Source organism: Formica exsecta, unplaced genomic scaffold (genome assembly GCF_003651465.1).
Source record: "Formica exsecta isolate Colony F162 unplaced genomic scaffold, ASM365146v1 scaffold362, whole genome shotgun sequence".
Classification (NCBI taxonomy): domain Eukaryota; kingdom Metazoa; phylum Arthropoda; class Insecta; order Hymenoptera; family Formicidae; genus Formica; species Formica exsecta.
Genome location: NW_021850867.1, coordinates 168,272 through 184,975, shown reverse-complemented (window position 1 = coordinate 184,975; position 16,704 = coordinate 168,272). Strand labels below are relative to the sequence as shown.

Here is a 16,704-nt window from a genome sequence, read left to right as displayed (position 1 = left end):
AATAATTTAAATCAATCTCTTAATTAAATTTATTAATAACTTAAGTTCTCTCTCGATGGTATTTCCATCTTCATGGAGATTCTCCGACGCTCATAAAAAATTTTATTTATCAAAAAACCCAAACGCGGAATCTCGCAACGATATATGTATCTTTTTTTCTATTTACGCTCTTAGATTGCACGAGTCCTTTCTATAAAAGACAATTTAATTATTAACAGATAGACGTGTGTGTGTAATTCCACGAATGTTAATCTTTTTCGGTTACGTATGGTCGGATGGATAGGTGTGTCTAGGAGTAGGTGGGTTGATAGGCTGATCGGGCTTGGATTTACGCTCTATCGAAAACGAACGCTCATGGAGAACAAATTATAGTTAGAGAAAGAGAGATAGAAAGAGGAGACTCCCTCGTTGTAGGGCGTGCTCCTATCTATTGTGTTGCGCACATTTTTGCCAGTTATCCGATCGCCTGAAAGGTCTCGGTTGTACTATTCCGTTTATCCATTGTTCTCTTCGGAACTTTTACTATTCGATACCACAACACCACACTGTACGTCATTGCCAGTCATTTTCCCTTCGCGGCTTCTTCGCAGCGGCATCAGGATGTTTCCGCTCATCATCCTTTTCATCCACCTCTCTTTCTATCTTTTCGAAGCGTCTTCTCTTCCCTTTCGTTTCACACGGAGTTACCCTCTTATCTCAAATCACGCGGAAAGCATGTTTATATTTTACCAGAGTACCGCCGTCGAATGCATCTTGTACACGTCTCTTCGTTGAGATATTCTTGTTCTTTTATACCGGATGAGAAAATGTATAATATATATTAAAAAAGCAAAAAAAGAAAAGAAAAAAAAAACATAAATTAACAAGCTCATTTTTTCGGGAAAGCTTTGCAAAAATGTAGTATTGCATACACGCCATCAAGATAAATAATGAAATATCGGAACTCTCTCTTATGTAAAATATATAGTATAGATTTCAGATGTCTTCTTACATAATTCTTATTTATAGAATTTATAGAATGTAAGAATGAAAGATGACCATAACACACACATAAATATATATTATAAATATATCAAAATTTATATCTTTCGGGCAGAAAATCTGTTTTATATTGCAAGCACAGAATTATATATCAAGTCTAAAAATAGTTATAAAGGCAACAAACATTTAATAAGTTTTTTTAATTCATCTTTTATAATATGTAAAATAAAATAATTTTTTAAGTTTTTTATAAACGGATTTGTACGCGTAACGAATTTGTACAAATAAGTTCTGTAAATTTTTACAGTACGTATATAGCCTTTAATTTGTGCAAGTTCAAAAACAATCTTGAACTAATTTTAATAGTAATGATTTGACAGTTAGCAGGGTCAAAATGTTTAAAACTCATTCGTGAAAACGGCGGGTTTTTTTTTCTTAATAAGCTACATATTCTTCGTATAAAGTTGCATGCAAAGTTTGCTTTTGAACGCATATACACGACAGAATTCACGAATTGTTGCTTTCGCGAAATCATTGAATCGACAAATACGATTGTGCGAAGGTGCATATATAATGATTTATATAGACATATTTGACAATCCGCGTATGAGAGCTAAAGTCCCGGAAACAAATTTATGCGCATTGTATCGGGGATCTCTCGGCGCAGCATCGTCGTCACGACTTTCCAGAAGTAACATGACTACAATTACGCCATAATTGGCCTAAGTGTGCCCATTGTGTTCATGTCACTTGAGTATTGCCTACAGGTGTCTCCTCTACTTTGTTGTGTATCGTAATTTACGTTCGTCGGATTGCAAAATATCGGAGATCAGTTACATCGAAGCCCCTGCGTCTCTTCGTGCAATGCGTCTCTCCGTCCGTTTTCTATTTTGCAATGATTTATCGTAAAGTGAAAGATCCTTACAGATTCACGTTAATTATTTTGGCTATTAGGAATTTTTCTGAATATCAAAAAGGTAAAATTAATTTGTAAATTGTGTGTGTAAAAAGAAGTTATTAGAAATTACTCTAATTCAACTTAAATTATTAATAAACTCGATCAAGATTGATTTAAATTATTATTATATATTATCATATATATTTTTAATTATTTAAAAATTATTATATACATCAAGATATATTAAACAATTTTTAATATATTTCTCTTATTTTTGTATTCTTTTATATGCACAATATAACGATTACGACATATATTTCGAAAAAAAAGATTACAAATTTAAATACAAAACCATTTAATATTGATTTAGGCGCTATACAATTATATTTTATCTTGTGTATTTAAACAACTATAATTTAGCCGTTTTATTCAAGAATGAATTATATTATGAATAATTCACAAAATATTTCTTTTATGATATGAGAGATTTTTCATGAAAATTTTTAATTTTTAATTCTGTCTCTTACTCTCTCAATATAAATACTTGTAAATTTCATTATTGATATGAATATATATGTATCAAGTCGCTGGCAGAAAATATGCAAATAATTTTTGAGAGAAAAGATGCATTCTAATATCTCCAACAATTCTTTTCTCTCAACAGATAAAATCTTTTCACTTACCTTGTAAGTTGTCCAACATGTATGTCAGCAGCTTGTTTGTCCCTGCAGGCTCCCCAGTCCCATATAACGTCAATACATCCTTGCTGAGTGGATTTCCTTGAAGTCCAAGCACTTGTAATTGGAACAACTTCCCTAGTTCGTACGGTAACACGCGAAGGTAGTTTTGGTTCAATAACAACTCCCTGAAATAATATAAGAAATTTTACAATAAAGAAAGATCTACAGAGTACATTCATCGACTTTTTTCGATTTAATTTATTGCTGCTGAGATCTAAAATGCGCAAGTTGACAAGACGACCAATTTCAGCTGGTACTCTCTGCAGACTATTGTCGTTCAGATACAAAGCTGTCAGATGAATCATTTGCCACAAGTTGGGGCTTAAGTTTCTTATACTGCCTGTTATCTCCAACTCCGACCAATGAGATTTCTTCCCCGATTGATAGTCCTCAGAGCACATGAGTGTGTAAATACGACGTGGGTTGGAGTTCTCATACTTGTCCTTATGATTGCGGGACATGTTATGATATTCTAGAAAAGAGAAACTTTTGTTAAAATAATAATATTTTGCATTCAAAAGTTTTTATAATTTGACTGTTACGCAAAATCAATTTACTGTCACATCATCCCTTACACATAAATATCGAACAAAGATATAATTAATTATAATATATCTTTCAGATATAACTTGATTTTTGGTTGAAAATATGAAAGAACTTTTACATAGATCACTTTATTATAGCTATATTATAGCTCATCTACTGAAACTTGAAGAAAGTTGACAAACAATATATATTTCTTGATTCTCATTACTCAAACGTATGCGCAACTTGATTATAAATCCAAGAAAATAAAATAAGAAAAGACGCATGTATATAAGAGATACAGTACATTTGCGGTAAAAGATTAACACTGTTAACAAGTCAATTACTAGAACAACCGTCAAGTTTGTACTTCAGTGATCAAGAGCCTCAGTGAAAGACGACAGAAAATATAGCAGCATGCATCGATTCTATCACGTGTCACAAAAACGTGAGCACAAAAAAGTTTCTAAAATTCATAACTATATAAAAATAATGCGAACGAACATTATGAGACGAACGATTCGTCGGATTTCATCTATTCCATACTAATGATACACCAGGTACAAGCCCATAACCTATGAGAGTGAAACAAAGTTTTTGCGGCTCGCGCTGGTTATACGTGGCGGAAATTCGCCGATTTTGACGCGAAACGCGACGCTAGACTATCCGGAAAGAGTTAAATCGCGATTTTCGCCAGATGATGGCGAATTTTTTTAGCGTCAACTACTCGTCCTGCCGAGAAGATTCGTACGCTTACGACGACAAGTCGACGCGTTCGCGCGATTTTCCCGGCGAGAACGCGACGGCGCGTATCGAAAACGATGGTTCAAGCGCGGAACGGCATTACGTACCTTCATCTACCTCTTCAGCACAAACGGAACACGCGAAGAGTTGTTACCGAGTGAAAATTTCCGCGTAAACAAAACTACCTTGACAAACACGGATCCTCCATTTATCAACTGCACCGATCGTGCGCCAAACGGAGCTATCTGATTGGCCGAATCTTTCCGGAGCAGCCGACGTCGTGAGGAACGATTCACGAGTGATACCAATATCACGACGTTAGAGAGAATTGGCTAGAAGATTCGAACGGTTGGCGAGCCTGCTTCTTCTTGGAAATCTTCAAGCGACTAACATTCCCGGAACCATTGCCGTAGCAAAGATTTTATTGCGAATGTAACATGACTCTAGAGCAATAAATAATCTTTCCTCGACAAATATGAGCGATATGATAATCCAATTACAGAGAACGCGACACATGCATAATGTATTTGTATACCTGGCAATCAGCTTGCGCCCATCGCATTTTTCTCGCACTTTGGAGAAAGGATAACGCGAAATATAGATTTCGATCGATCTACAAAGGGCCGCGGATACGGTAATCACGATAACGGCGATTGCGAGAGGTGTCGTTACATTACGGAAAACTTCCGTCACTTTACGAAATACAATCGTGATAATTATATGCCCGTGAGATTCACTTTTAAACCGTAACAATCGCGATAAATACGGAGCGATTCGAATCCGACTCTAGCGAGCCATCGCGCCACGTCCGTTACTAACTGCGATTCGAAATCTATCGAAATGCAATTGCGATTCTCGAAGTATCGAACTGAAGTACGCACAACGTGAATTTATCACAATAATATATATATATATATATATTATTTTATATAAGCATTGAAATAGAATTTTCGAAATATTATAATAGATATCAGAAATAATGAAAATAGCGAAATTATTGTATTTTTGTAACAAATTTTCCGATATCGAAAATAATATCCACAAATGTCAAAATAAAAGAGAGTAGCAAAGTTTATTATTTATGTAGAGATAAAATTATAGTGCACAAAGAACAGATTTATCTAATTAATTTATTTAATTGCTGTTATTTAATAATTCTAACTATTATTCAATTAAATTGCATTATTATATTTATTTTTCTTGAATGTTCGAAATATTTTAGAGAATCGTGTAACATTTAAAACTATTATATTATATATCTTAATTGTTAGAAATTTTGATGCGATCGTTTTTTATAAGTATATTTGAATATAAAAGAATGAGAGAGAAAGAAAAAGAAAACGAAAAACATTCGAATGTAAAAAGTACTAGCGAACCGAATAGTCTAGATCCTAGGTATATAACCTGTAGTTTTGCAAATAACTTGTTTCCATATAACTTTTACATTTCTGAAAGATGCTACGAATATTTGAAAAACAAATTTTTCGGAATATACGAAATGGTAGGAGATTAAACACTTGGTCACATCTCGCCACGGCATTTAATTCCGCTGTTAGTGATGAAAATCACTCGGTAAATATATTGAAGAAAGAAACGGTAAGTGTATATCTCATATGTTTAACCATATGATCATATCAAATATCAAAGCGATGCAAAAAAATGATTTTTAATTAACAATATCGTGTATAATATTTAAACATCACTAATACATAATGCAGAATTATTTTATATTTTTATATCTTATAATTATTTTATATTTTATAGTATTATATATTTTATTACATAAAAATATCTTTAAGGGACTGTTTGGTATTCCGGAGTTAAAAAGTGAAGATGGTTTTAACATATTGAAAAGTCGTGCATTAGCACATGTGGATGTTCTCATCGATGAAGCTATAAACAAAGACAGGAAGAGAAAAATGGTGGAAATATTTGACGAATTATCCAATACATTATGTAAAGTAGCAGATATGGCTGAATTTATTAGAGTTGCACATCCCGATCAACAGTATGTTCAAGCTGCTGAAGATGCTTGTATAACTATCAGTGGCGTAGTCGAAAAGTAAATTCACTTTTAAAATTATACATTTAAGTATTATATAGCAGCTATCCTTATTTTGGATGTTTTTTTATCATATACACTGTAAAACTTAAAAGATTTTTTTCTGATATTTTTGTTAATAATTTATATTATATATACTTTGTAGTGCATTAGCACATGTGGATGTTCTCATCGATGAAGCTATAAACAAAGACAGGAAGAGAAAAATGGTGGAAATATTTGACGAATTATCCAATACATTATGTAAAGTAGCAGATATGGCTGAATTTATTAGAGTTGCACATCCCGATCAACAGTATGTTCAAGCTGCTGAAGATGCTTGTATAACTATCAGTGGCGTAGTCGAAAAGTAAATTCACTTTTAAAATTATACATTTAAGTATTATATAGCAGCTATCCTTATTTTGGATGTTTTTTTATCATATACACTGTAAAACTTAAAAGATTTTTTTCTGATATTTTTGTTAATAATTTATATTATATATACTTTGTAGTAATTTTCTGTTAATTTTTTCTTCTATTGAACTGTATTCTCTTATTTTCAAGAGAAAAATTTTTAAAAAAGGATATATGTAAAAAAGCATTCGATAATTTTAATTTTAAATAAATATTTTTGACCATTAGTAAACTTGATTTATAGATTATAACAATTATATCTACAATACTTAACAGATTAAACACACATCGTGAACTGTATGATGTGTTAAAAAAAGTGGCAACTAATGGTGATACTCAGGTGACATCCGATATAGACAATCATGTGGCTAAATTATTCTTATTCGATTTTGAACAATGTGGTATACACTTACCAGAAAGGCAAAGGAGAAAAGTAGTCAAATTAAACGATTATATTTTGCAAGTAAGTATTATTTAACGATATCTTTAATCATATTCTTACAAGCTTTTTCTTTTTTTTTTCAGGTGGGTCAAAGGTTTATGGGTGGTGCTGTTACTCCGAGGACGGTTGATGCCGACGCATTACCCGATGTTATCAGGCAATAGTAAGTGCGGTAATTTAATCGATTACTCGCAGTGCTCCGTTCAAACTGAATTTTATTGTTTTGTTTAAAACTTTTCAAAGGTATAAGTTTTAGAAAGGTACCTCGTTGATATCGGATACGTTTCACAGTTTTGTGACGGACAACGGTCAGATATTAGTGCAAGGATTTTACACAGACTCCTCCAATACTGCTGTTCGTGAAGCGGCATATAAATTGTTTCTGTTCCCGGATAAAGAGCAAGATTATCTATTACACGAACTCTTGAGCTCCAGACATCTACTGGCAGAATATTGTGAATTTCCATCATATGCACACAGGTAATATGAATTGGATAAAAAACATACAATTCTATGAATGTAAACATAAATGAAAAACTTATTATTTTATAGAGCTGTGAAAGGAAGTACGGTCGAATCGCCAGTTGTTGTGAAAGAATTTCTTAATGTATTAAATGATAATTTGCAATCTAAAGCAACACAAGATTTTCAAGAAATGCAAAAGATGAAAGATGCCGAATCGCATTTGAAACAAGTTTGTATCTATCTTTACTAATTTGTTTTTATATATTTATAATTCTATTTGTACGATGATACTGTATATTATTCATATAACTATCAAGCATATAGACCTAACAGTGACAAAATATTAATCTTTACATCATGTATGTTTCATAATTGTAAAGTTATTTAGTTTTTTTTTAATTATCAAACAGGAATTGATGCCATGGGATACCGCCTACTTTATGGCAAAAGCAAAGAAAGTTTGGTTAAATACCTCTACTACTGAATTTGCTCCATACTTTTCCCTTGGTGCTTGTATGGAGGGTTTAAATATCCTTACGCAATCATTGTATGGAGTTAGGCTCGAATCCATCCCAGTGTTATCTGGAGAGGTATGGGCGAATAACGTTCACAAATTAGCTGTAATAGATGAAGAGGAGGGAATCTTGGGTTATATTTATTGCGATTTCTATGAAAGAATGGGAAAATCTAATCAAGACTGTCATTTTACAATCCAAGGTGGAAAGCAATTACCAGATAGTTCTTATCAGGTATAAATTTAGTGTATAATTAATAGAGATAGCTAAATATATTGTTAATTATTTATTAGCCGAATCATCGATTTTTCATTGTTCATAGATATATATATTTGTGCAATTACATATAATTGCAGAAATTTTGACGATCTCATCATAGCGTCATTGATTTCAGAATCCTATAGTTGTACTCATGTTATCATTACCATATCCACGGTGGTCAAATCCATGTTTATTAAGTCCATCATCTGTGGACAATCTGTTTCATGAAATGGGCCATGCGTTGCATTCTATGCTTGGACGAACGAAATATCAGCATGTTACTGGTACTAGATGTAGCACAGATTTCGCGGAAGTGCCAAGTGTGCTGATGGAATATTTTGCAAGTGATCCTAGGGTAAAAATATATGCAATAATATAAATTATATAATTTATATAGTTATTGAAATTATACTCTATAGGTTTGCTAGTATTTAAATGTAATGTGTTTTAATTTATCTGCACAATCACAGGTTGTATCAAAATTTGCAAAACATTTTCAAACTCAAGAACCAATGCCGGAAAATTTATTGCACAAACTGTGCGCTTCAAAGAACATTTTCTGCGCCTCTGAATTACAAAATCAAGTATTCTATAGTATGCTGGATCAGGTGTATCATAGTGGTAAACTAACAAAATCCACCAGTGAGATTTTAGCAGATGTACAGAAGGAATATTATGGTCTTCCATATGTGAAAAATACAGTATGTACTTTTATTAATTTTCTCTATTAATTCTATACAAATCAATCTATATAAGATTGTATTTACGAAAAGTAGGTAATTATAAAAGTTTAAAAATTCTTATAAAAAGGTATGAAAGAGAAATACTCGTTTTTTTTTTTTATGAATAATTTCTTTTATATATGATGTATTAAATTATTATTAAATTTATTCATCAACTAATTCATTTAAGAACTTGATCAGACAACTATAATAAATTTTGCAATTATATAATAGAACAATAATTTAAACTTGGATTTTTTTTAGTTGACACAATAGATTATATAGAATGTATAACTTTTAATACTATAATTAATCTCACTATTATATTTACAGGCATGGCAATTGAGATTTTCACATTTGGTCGGATACGGCGCAAAATATTACTCCTATCTAATATCTCGTGCAATCGCCGCCTGGATTTGGCAAACCTACTTCCATAATGATCCCTTCTGCCGATCGGCAGGTAACCGTTATCGAAAGGAATGTTTAGCACATGGAGGTGGTAAGCCAGCATCGCAATTAGTGTCAGATTTCTTAAACAAGGAAGCTACTGCTGCTACATTTGCAAAATCGTTAATCAACGAAGTAGATATGAAGAATCTACACATGGAAACCATAAAACAACGTAATAGTATAAAATTTTCATAACTTGCTACAATACCAAAACTTGAGCTTTTGTAGCAGATGTGTAATATTTTGCATATGTGTTAGATACAGTTTTGTATAACAAACTCTTCAGTATAGAATGTACAGAATACATTTTTATGAGAAAAAAATGAATGTACAATACAGATTGTTTCTAGATAAACTGCATATGAAAAAAAAATCCTACATTTTTAATGACAAATTCTTACATTAATGTGGTATTAGTGTTTCTTTATCACAAAATCGTTATTTACTATAAGTTTTTAATTTTCGATATTATAACTAATTCTTTAATTAAAATTGAATATCAATGTAAAATTTACTTGAAAATTTAATTAGAAAAATATATTTGTCATTTATATATTTCTTTTTTTTCTTTGGACACTTTGTGATTTAACTTATTCCTTCATTAGGAATCGACCAAAAATTAACTCTAGTATCAAAATAATATTATTAAAAAATAATATAGTAGAAAATAAACTCTTTGTAAAAATTCCTTCTACATTTTTTGTTTTGTGAACCAAAATCTCACATTGCAAGATTATAAATAATTGATATAATACCATTAAGCAGCGTTAATTTCTTTTTTTTCTCTCTTAATTATATTTTATTATAAGTACAGAATCCTTTATACTCTCTATGTACAATGTTGGTAAATCTATAAATTATTACAAAAAAATAAGTTTTGTAATATTGTACATATAATTCAAACGCAGTATAAGGTAATTTGTGAGTTAATATTAATTTATACGTATATGTATATATATATACTCTACCTTTTCACTTCCCCTGAGGTTATCCTAAATCTGTACATGGCAACGTAAAGTTATGATCTATTGGGAACATAAACGACGTACCAAAACAGTGTTCTGCTGGCAGTACTATCTTCTCGATTAAAAAACTAACTTCTTTCCTGTTCGAATATGTATTTACATTGTACTGCATTTATATATCGATGTTTCCTGGATTTAAATTGAAACTCCCTGTGAATACTTCCATTAAAAAGAGCCAAACATTTTCTGTTCTTTGCACACACATTCGTATCACTTACTAACTTAATTTACAAATATATGGACACGAAACAAGCCACTGAATGATCATTTACTCTCGCATAGCAACATTTTCAATAATTGGACGACATACATATATCTTTTATTTTAATAACAGTCGCGAATCCTACATCGTATAGAAGTTTTCTGCTTATTGAAATCTTATTTATTTCTTCATGTGTAATTTTTAGAGATTCGGTTCACGTTAAACTGCACACTTTATTTTTTATTCTACCGATTAAAATTATGGACTTACGTATGCACTATATTTAAGGTAAAACTGCAGTGTATATATATATATATATATATATATATATGTTTCAAGTTGTATTATTTTTATCCATAATTCTAAAGAATCCAGAGCAAATTTTATTTTAATTTTTTCTTTCTTTTAATATCTGAAAAGGCAATGAGAAGATACAGAAGAAATAATCTGTAGATTTGAAAGACAAGTACCACGATTGCATATGTATAGATGTAGTACGCTTTTTGTTATAAATACTGCACTGTTCACTTTTTGAATTAACTAATTATATTGCAATTGCACTCTTACTCTCTATTTTTATGGTAGTGTCACTGTATGTATATTATATTTTGCATCCTTTATTACATTTTTTTAATTGTAAGTATGCTGTGAAAAACTGTGTTGGCATAAAAAATTGTTATATTCTAATATGTCGCATATTATCGCGTTCTGGTCCTTTCTTTTCTTACAAAATTCAGAAAAAACACAACACTGTTCAAAGGAGGACTGCAATCATTCAGCGTCTCTTATGCACTATGAAAATCAAAACGGGAAAGTTCACACTGTGTTGAGCTTCTTTTCTTTTTCCTTTTATATAAACTGGTCACACGCGTTATAACTTTATGTTGACAGTCGGATTAATTATATAGTACCTTGCTTGAACTACAACCTGTTCACATTCACAATAGACAAACACCGATAGATTCAATTTGCTAGAAAAATTAGCATCAATCCAATAATTCAACGATGTAACTTTGGCATTTGCTTTAGGTTACGCAACGTAATTATATTGATTTGCATTGTCCTTGTCACGCTCCATATAATCTCTGTCTATAAGAGATTCGATCCGTTTCTTTAAATCTGCAGGCTAAAAAAAAAATAAATATTCAATGAATTGATGTGAGAAATAAACGTGGCATCAATACACTATATACATAGGACACCTAATTATAATTCACATATTTTGCATATGATGTTACAAATATGTCTGTCCGATTTCTCTTATAAAGATCACACACGATATTATTTTAAACAGAAAATCGAATTTATCACATTTTATGCTAACATGATTATATCTGTTTTATATAAAAAAGTATATATACCTTTACAGGAAACTTTAATTGATTATACAGTTCACTGATAAGAAGATTGTGTGTCAGTGTCTTTCTCATTTTCATAATTCTGACAATAGCAGCATCTATTTGATACTGTCTGTCTTGATATACTCTCTCTTCTGTTGCTTTTTGTTCTTCATTCTGGAAAAAAAAAAAAACTCAGATATAACTCTAAAAGTAACTCCAATCAATTCATATCACATAATATAAGTTTTTAACACATATAAACATATCTTGTAAGGTAAAAAGATATAAAATTTATTGTATTGAGTGTTAAGTATTACCGTTTCTTTCATTTGGATTTGATTGATTTTAATCCTAAACAGTTTGTTTGTAAATTCTGCATTGAATACGAATCTGTCATTATCAGCGACATCTCGACCACGCGGATTCTTTTGAAGAACACGAGCTTTTCCGCATGCTAATGACTGGAGGGTTCTCCTCAATTCGCCGTCCTCGATATTTGTTGCGGCCTTGATATCCTCTAACGAGAGATTATCGGAATCGTTGAACAGGATTAAGACCAGTGCTTGAAACAATGACACCTGTAGCTCTTTATTACCCTATTTTCATATAGAAGATACTTATGCATTAGTTAATAATTATATATTGTTTTTACAAACGCAATATCGGCGCTTTTTTCTTTTTTAAATACCTGATTAAACCATGCTTTTAATACACAATGTCCTAAGGTCGGTTGCCACTGCAGTTTTCTACCGCTATGTTTTCCTAAGTAAAACTTATTAAATACATCTTGATACTGCACCATCTCCATCGGCAGGGTGACTTCCATCACAGGATATGTAGGCCAGTACCCCATAGTAAGTATAGATACAGTCAAGTCCAAATTATTTGCCACTAATTCACTCTGCAAATTCCCTGCATACTAGATAAAACAAAAATCAAAATAATACATTTTGTACAAGTCGATATGCATATTTAGCATTAAATACAGAGTATGTGCGGTAAATACAAAGTAGAGTAGTTAAAAAACAAATTACAAATTGAAAATTAATTAAAATATGTATATATTATAAATTTCTTTCGCAGAATATGAATTATTATTTTCCTTACCTGTTTGAACGCGATATTGATATCTTTGCTAAGTTCCATGTCTTTGAACATTCCTTCCAATTTGCTGGTAAATCCACCACCGCATTCCTGTTTCAATTTAGATAACATTGACTTTTCAGCATCTACAGAAGCTGATTTCCCCACCAACAAGCGTTTGGCCAAATCCTTTTTGTAAAACGCTTCGAAAACATCTTTCCCGTGAATAAATCGAAAGAGTACCATAATTTTATCTAATAATCTCTCTAATTCCTCTTCTGTCGCTTCTTTGTTACCCGCACGTAATTTACAATCGACGAATTTAGCTGAAATCACATAAATGTTTTCATTCTGTTTTCAATATGCATTCAAATTTCAGAATCGACGTTTAGAAACCAATAACATAATTGGAACAATTTTTTAAATAACTATTTGTATTGTATTATATTTGCAATTGATGTCATTAATATATCACATATATTACCTATTAATTCCGCTGGTTTATTTGCTCTTTGATTAATGAAAGCTTCAAAAGCTTCTTTTAAGCTATTTGCAAATTTTTCATTTTTATGAAAGCACGTATTAACTATATTATCCATTTTATCCTTAAAATCTAATAGCTCCTGTACCATTGTTTTATCTTTTTCAGGATCTATAACTATCGTCTTGCCTTTTTTCTAAAAAGATATAAAATTTAGATAAAATTTAAATACTGCATTACATATATAGATTTTCATACTATATATAATTTATCATTAGTTAAAAAATATGTACCTTAATATAACAATTGAAATTCAAGCAAAGTTCCACAAGGCCATTCTTTATCCGACTATATAAATTGTAAAGTAATGATAAATCGCTAATTCTATTTTCATCCAACAAACCACTTAAGCCTTTTTGTAAAATGCTAGTAATATGTTCAGATAATAATTGTTTTTCTACAGTATGTATAAGTGACCACCTGAAAAAGTTAGTTAATTTTATAAAATTATTTGCAACAATGTATTATTTAAGTCTTAATAATTTTCTATTTGATATGCAAAAGTATATTAAAGATATATGTATGAGAATAATAAAGAAATTTACTTGGTTGCTGTATCAAGATAATGCAACAGTCGCTCGTTTTCTTCTTGTAGACGTTTATCCACGTGAGCCAAATATTCAGGAACATCGTGCTCGTTCATCAATCGTTGACCTTCAGCAGCATACAATCTTTCTGTAGCCACTAGGAACCTAAATAAGAAAAATAAAGTTGTATATTATAATATGCATGTATCAAGATATTTTTATAGCAACAATATTCGGTAAAATAAATAATAATAAATATATTTGTTAAATTTATCAACAATGTACTTTGTTTCAAAGGCCTCTTGGTAGATTTGCAGATCCGACAACATTCTTAACAACGATTTCAGAAGTGTTCGATCCACAGTGTCGCCCTGTCGTTCCTTTTCTATGAGCATGAGAAGACCCTCGACTGTGCGTGTTTGCACTAAATTGTTTAGTACAATATGTAATCTAAAGAGATGCAATCCCATATCCCTGGAAAAGAAAGTCGAATAAAGCAAACACAAATTGTTTACAAAATTAACTTTTGGCAACATTTCCATGACATTACCAGATTGATGAAATACTAGGATTTTGTAAAACATATGTTCTGTCAAGATACAGGAAGATACTCCTGATCATTATCATCTGCCTGCAATGTGATTGCCAACACTCGTTCATCTTTTTCAGAAATATATGTCTGTCCATGGATTCTGCCAAAAACTGCTCGATATTAGCCTTCACATGAGATTCTGTCAGAATAGTCAAATTTGAGTAAAGTGTCGATGCCATCTTATGATTACACATATTTTCAACTGCCTGATAAAGTTCTTCTAGAGAATAGCGGATGCTTTTGCTAGTTTGTATCGCAATCACAGCTTCCTGTAATTTTTCCCATGTTTGTTCTTGATAGTTCTCCGGTAATTTGGGTTTATCTAAAAGAAAACCATTGTAACTGAGAAACAAATAAAATATAAACAAAACAAAAGTTGACACAATTACCAACATTTTTTTTTTTTAAAGCTAATTATAAAAGTGATTTAAACATTTTTTTGAATTTACTATATATGTATGGTATGTGTGTGTGTGTGTGTGCGTGATGTATATAATTATGTATTATATGTTTATATAGTACACAATTATACATATACTATCTATATATTCTTTTTGTTTGTCTAACATTTTAATGTTTTTTCATATTTACACAGTAACAATTTCATGTGTAACAACTTTTCTCAATACAGAGATAGTAATAAAATACTAAAATATTTTCACAAATAGTTTCAAACGTTTCTTGAGCAATCTAAAAACGTTATAGTGCATAACAAGAATAGACGTTTGTATTGTGTAAAATTAAGAGATATGGATTAATTTAGTTTTATTTAATTTTATGTTAACTTTTGTGTAAATTATTTTATTTAACATATTTATTTAATTACGAAACAACTGTTTTAATGACGCAAGATCTACATATATAAACGCGAGAGAAGCAAAATGTCAAGTCAAACTGTGAGAATCCATTTATAGATTTTTGCATTATAACACATTATTACCACGATGTATCATCTATAAATAGACATTTATTGCGTCAATATGCTTTCCATGTAAATCGCATTAAATGTTGCAATTAATTGTAATAATATAATATTCGATAACGCAAAAATATCAGAAAAAGCTAATCTCCTGAGTTACGATATTTCTATGTTCGTGTATTAGGTTATGTAGGTTTTGCCAAATCGAATAAAAACACTTCTCATCTTCAACACGATGAATTGCATCCAAAAGATCAAAGATTTCGCGTCAAATATCTCTCTGATATAAGCAGAAAAAGAGAAAGAAAGTGAGAGAGAAACGAAAATATTACAACACTTGCATATCTCCGTAGATGTCAACGATTGACTTTGAGGTTATGTCAAAGTTATCTCAAGAGCGTTTATATCCGCTTACTTTTGAAGTTCTTGATGACAAGTTTTTTAGCAGAACCGGGTTTCGTGTTCGCCAGACTTGGCGAGATCCTATTGGTGACGCCGTTCGGATTGCCGACTGTCAACGCCGAAAAGTTAGCCCGCTTCTGCGTGTCGGTCGCCGTATCCGTCATGATGATGATCTTGTCACCCCCGATCTCGTTCGGTTGCGCGATGCCCGCAGCCGCGGACAGCTTGTAGCGCTTGGCAGCGCTCGCGTAATCCAGCACCACCGTGAGATTGGCGGCGGTGGCGGCAGCAGCAGCAGCAGCAGCAGCAACAGCAGCGGCGGCAGCGCTGGTGGTTGCGGTTCACCCCCGATCTCGTTCGGTTGCGCGATGCCCGCAGCCGCGGACAGCTTGTAGCGCTTGGCAGCGCTCGCGTAATCCAGCACCACCGTGAGATTGGCGGCGGCGGTGGTGGCAGCAGCAGCAGCAGCAGCAGCAACAGCAGCGGCGGCAGCGCTGGTGGTTGCGGTAGTGGTGGAGGCCGCTCTCTTCACCTGTCTTGTGGCCAGAACCTGGGTACCACCGGGCCTAGACATATGCGCGCATATTGTCCGGCCGTCGGCCCGGTCTTGGTACAACGTGATTTTTCTCCTCTGTAGCGAACGGTACGATTCGCGACGGTCTCTGTTTTTGCACTTGATATCGTCGAGAAATTTATTTATCCACGGCACTCGCGTATGACGGATGACAGAATTCGCCACAATCGGCAACAGCCGCGTACATGTACATGAATGGTCACCCTTCCCTCTCGTCTATTTTCCCAATTATCTCACCTATCGCATGTGTGTGTATGAACACCATAAAGATAAGAAATAATTGAGAGGGGATTGT

At 32.3% G+C, this 16,704-nt stretch overlaps 3 protein-coding genes across 7 annotated transcripts in view; 1 reads left to right on the top strand and 2 right to left on the bottom strand.

Moving 5' to 3' along the window:
• The window catches only part of LOC115238877 (CCR4-NOT transcription complex subunit 6-like), a 583,914-nt gene extending 579,776 nt beyond the window's left edge, over window positions 1–4,138 (bottom strand). The window contains 3 exon segments of the mRNA XM_029813019.1: window positions 2,563–2,777; window positions 2,812–3,091; window positions 3,996–4,138. Coding sequence (XP_029668879.1) covers window positions 2,563–2,777; window positions 2,812–3,080 — 484 coding nt within the window. The 5' untranslated portion in view covers window positions 3,081–3,091; window positions 3,996–4,138.
• Window positions 4,139–5,273: 1,135 nt separating this feature from the next.
• Window positions 5,274–10,064, top strand: LOC115238890 (mitochondrial intermediate peptidase). 2 transcript variants are annotated; one of them, XM_029813045.1, is made up of 11 exons: window positions 5,274–5,484; window positions 5,688–5,757; window positions 6,107–6,299; window positions 6,623–6,809; window positions 6,872–6,951; window positions 7,080–7,268; window positions 7,341–7,482; window positions 7,664–8,002; window positions 8,304–8,384; window positions 8,500–8,730; window positions 9,085–10,064. In XM_029813045.1, the coding sequence occupies exons 1-11, from the start codon at window positions 5,344–5,346 to the stop codon at window positions 9,397–9,399; spliced, it is 1,968 nt and encodes a 655-aa protein (XP_029668905.1). In that variant the 5' UTR covers window positions 5,274–5,343; the 3' UTR covers window positions 9,400–10,064. The 2 variants fall into 2 exon arrangements, with proteins under 2 accessions (XP_029668905.1, XP_029668904.1); XM_029813044.1 differs by lacking the exon at window positions 6,107–6,299 and having other exon boundaries at window positions 5,688–5,950; window positions 8,163–8,384.
• Window positions 10,065–10,812: 748 nt separating this feature from the next.
• On the bottom strand, window positions 10,813–16,693 carry LOC115238889 (cullin-4B-like). 4 transcript variants are annotated; one of them, XM_029813040.1, is made up of 12 exons: window positions 16,188–16,693; window positions 15,849–16,023; window positions 14,473–14,836; window positions 14,208–14,396; window positions 13,941–14,087; window positions 13,629–13,815; window positions 13,339–13,531; window positions 12,879–13,180; window positions 12,460–12,690; window positions 12,089–12,367; window positions 11,793–11,945; window positions 10,813–11,557 (listed from the first exon to the last, which is right to left on the bottom strand). In XM_029813040.1, the coding sequence occupies exons 1-12, from the start codon at window positions 16,407–16,409 to the stop codon at window positions 11,462–11,464; spliced, it is 2,538 nt and encodes an 845-aa protein (XP_029668900.1). In that variant the 5' UTR covers window positions 16,410–16,693; the 3' UTR covers window positions 10,813–11,461. The 4 variants fall into 4 exon arrangements, with proteins under 4 accessions (XP_029668900.1, XP_029668903.1, XP_029668902.1 ...); XM_029813043.1 differs by having other exon boundaries at window positions 15,849–16,144; window positions 16,291–16,424; XM_029813042.1 differs by lacking the exons at window positions 15,849–16,023; window positions 16,188–16,693 and adding an exon at window positions 15,766–15,784.
• Between the last annotated feature and the right edge of the window lie 11 nt (window positions 16,694–16,704).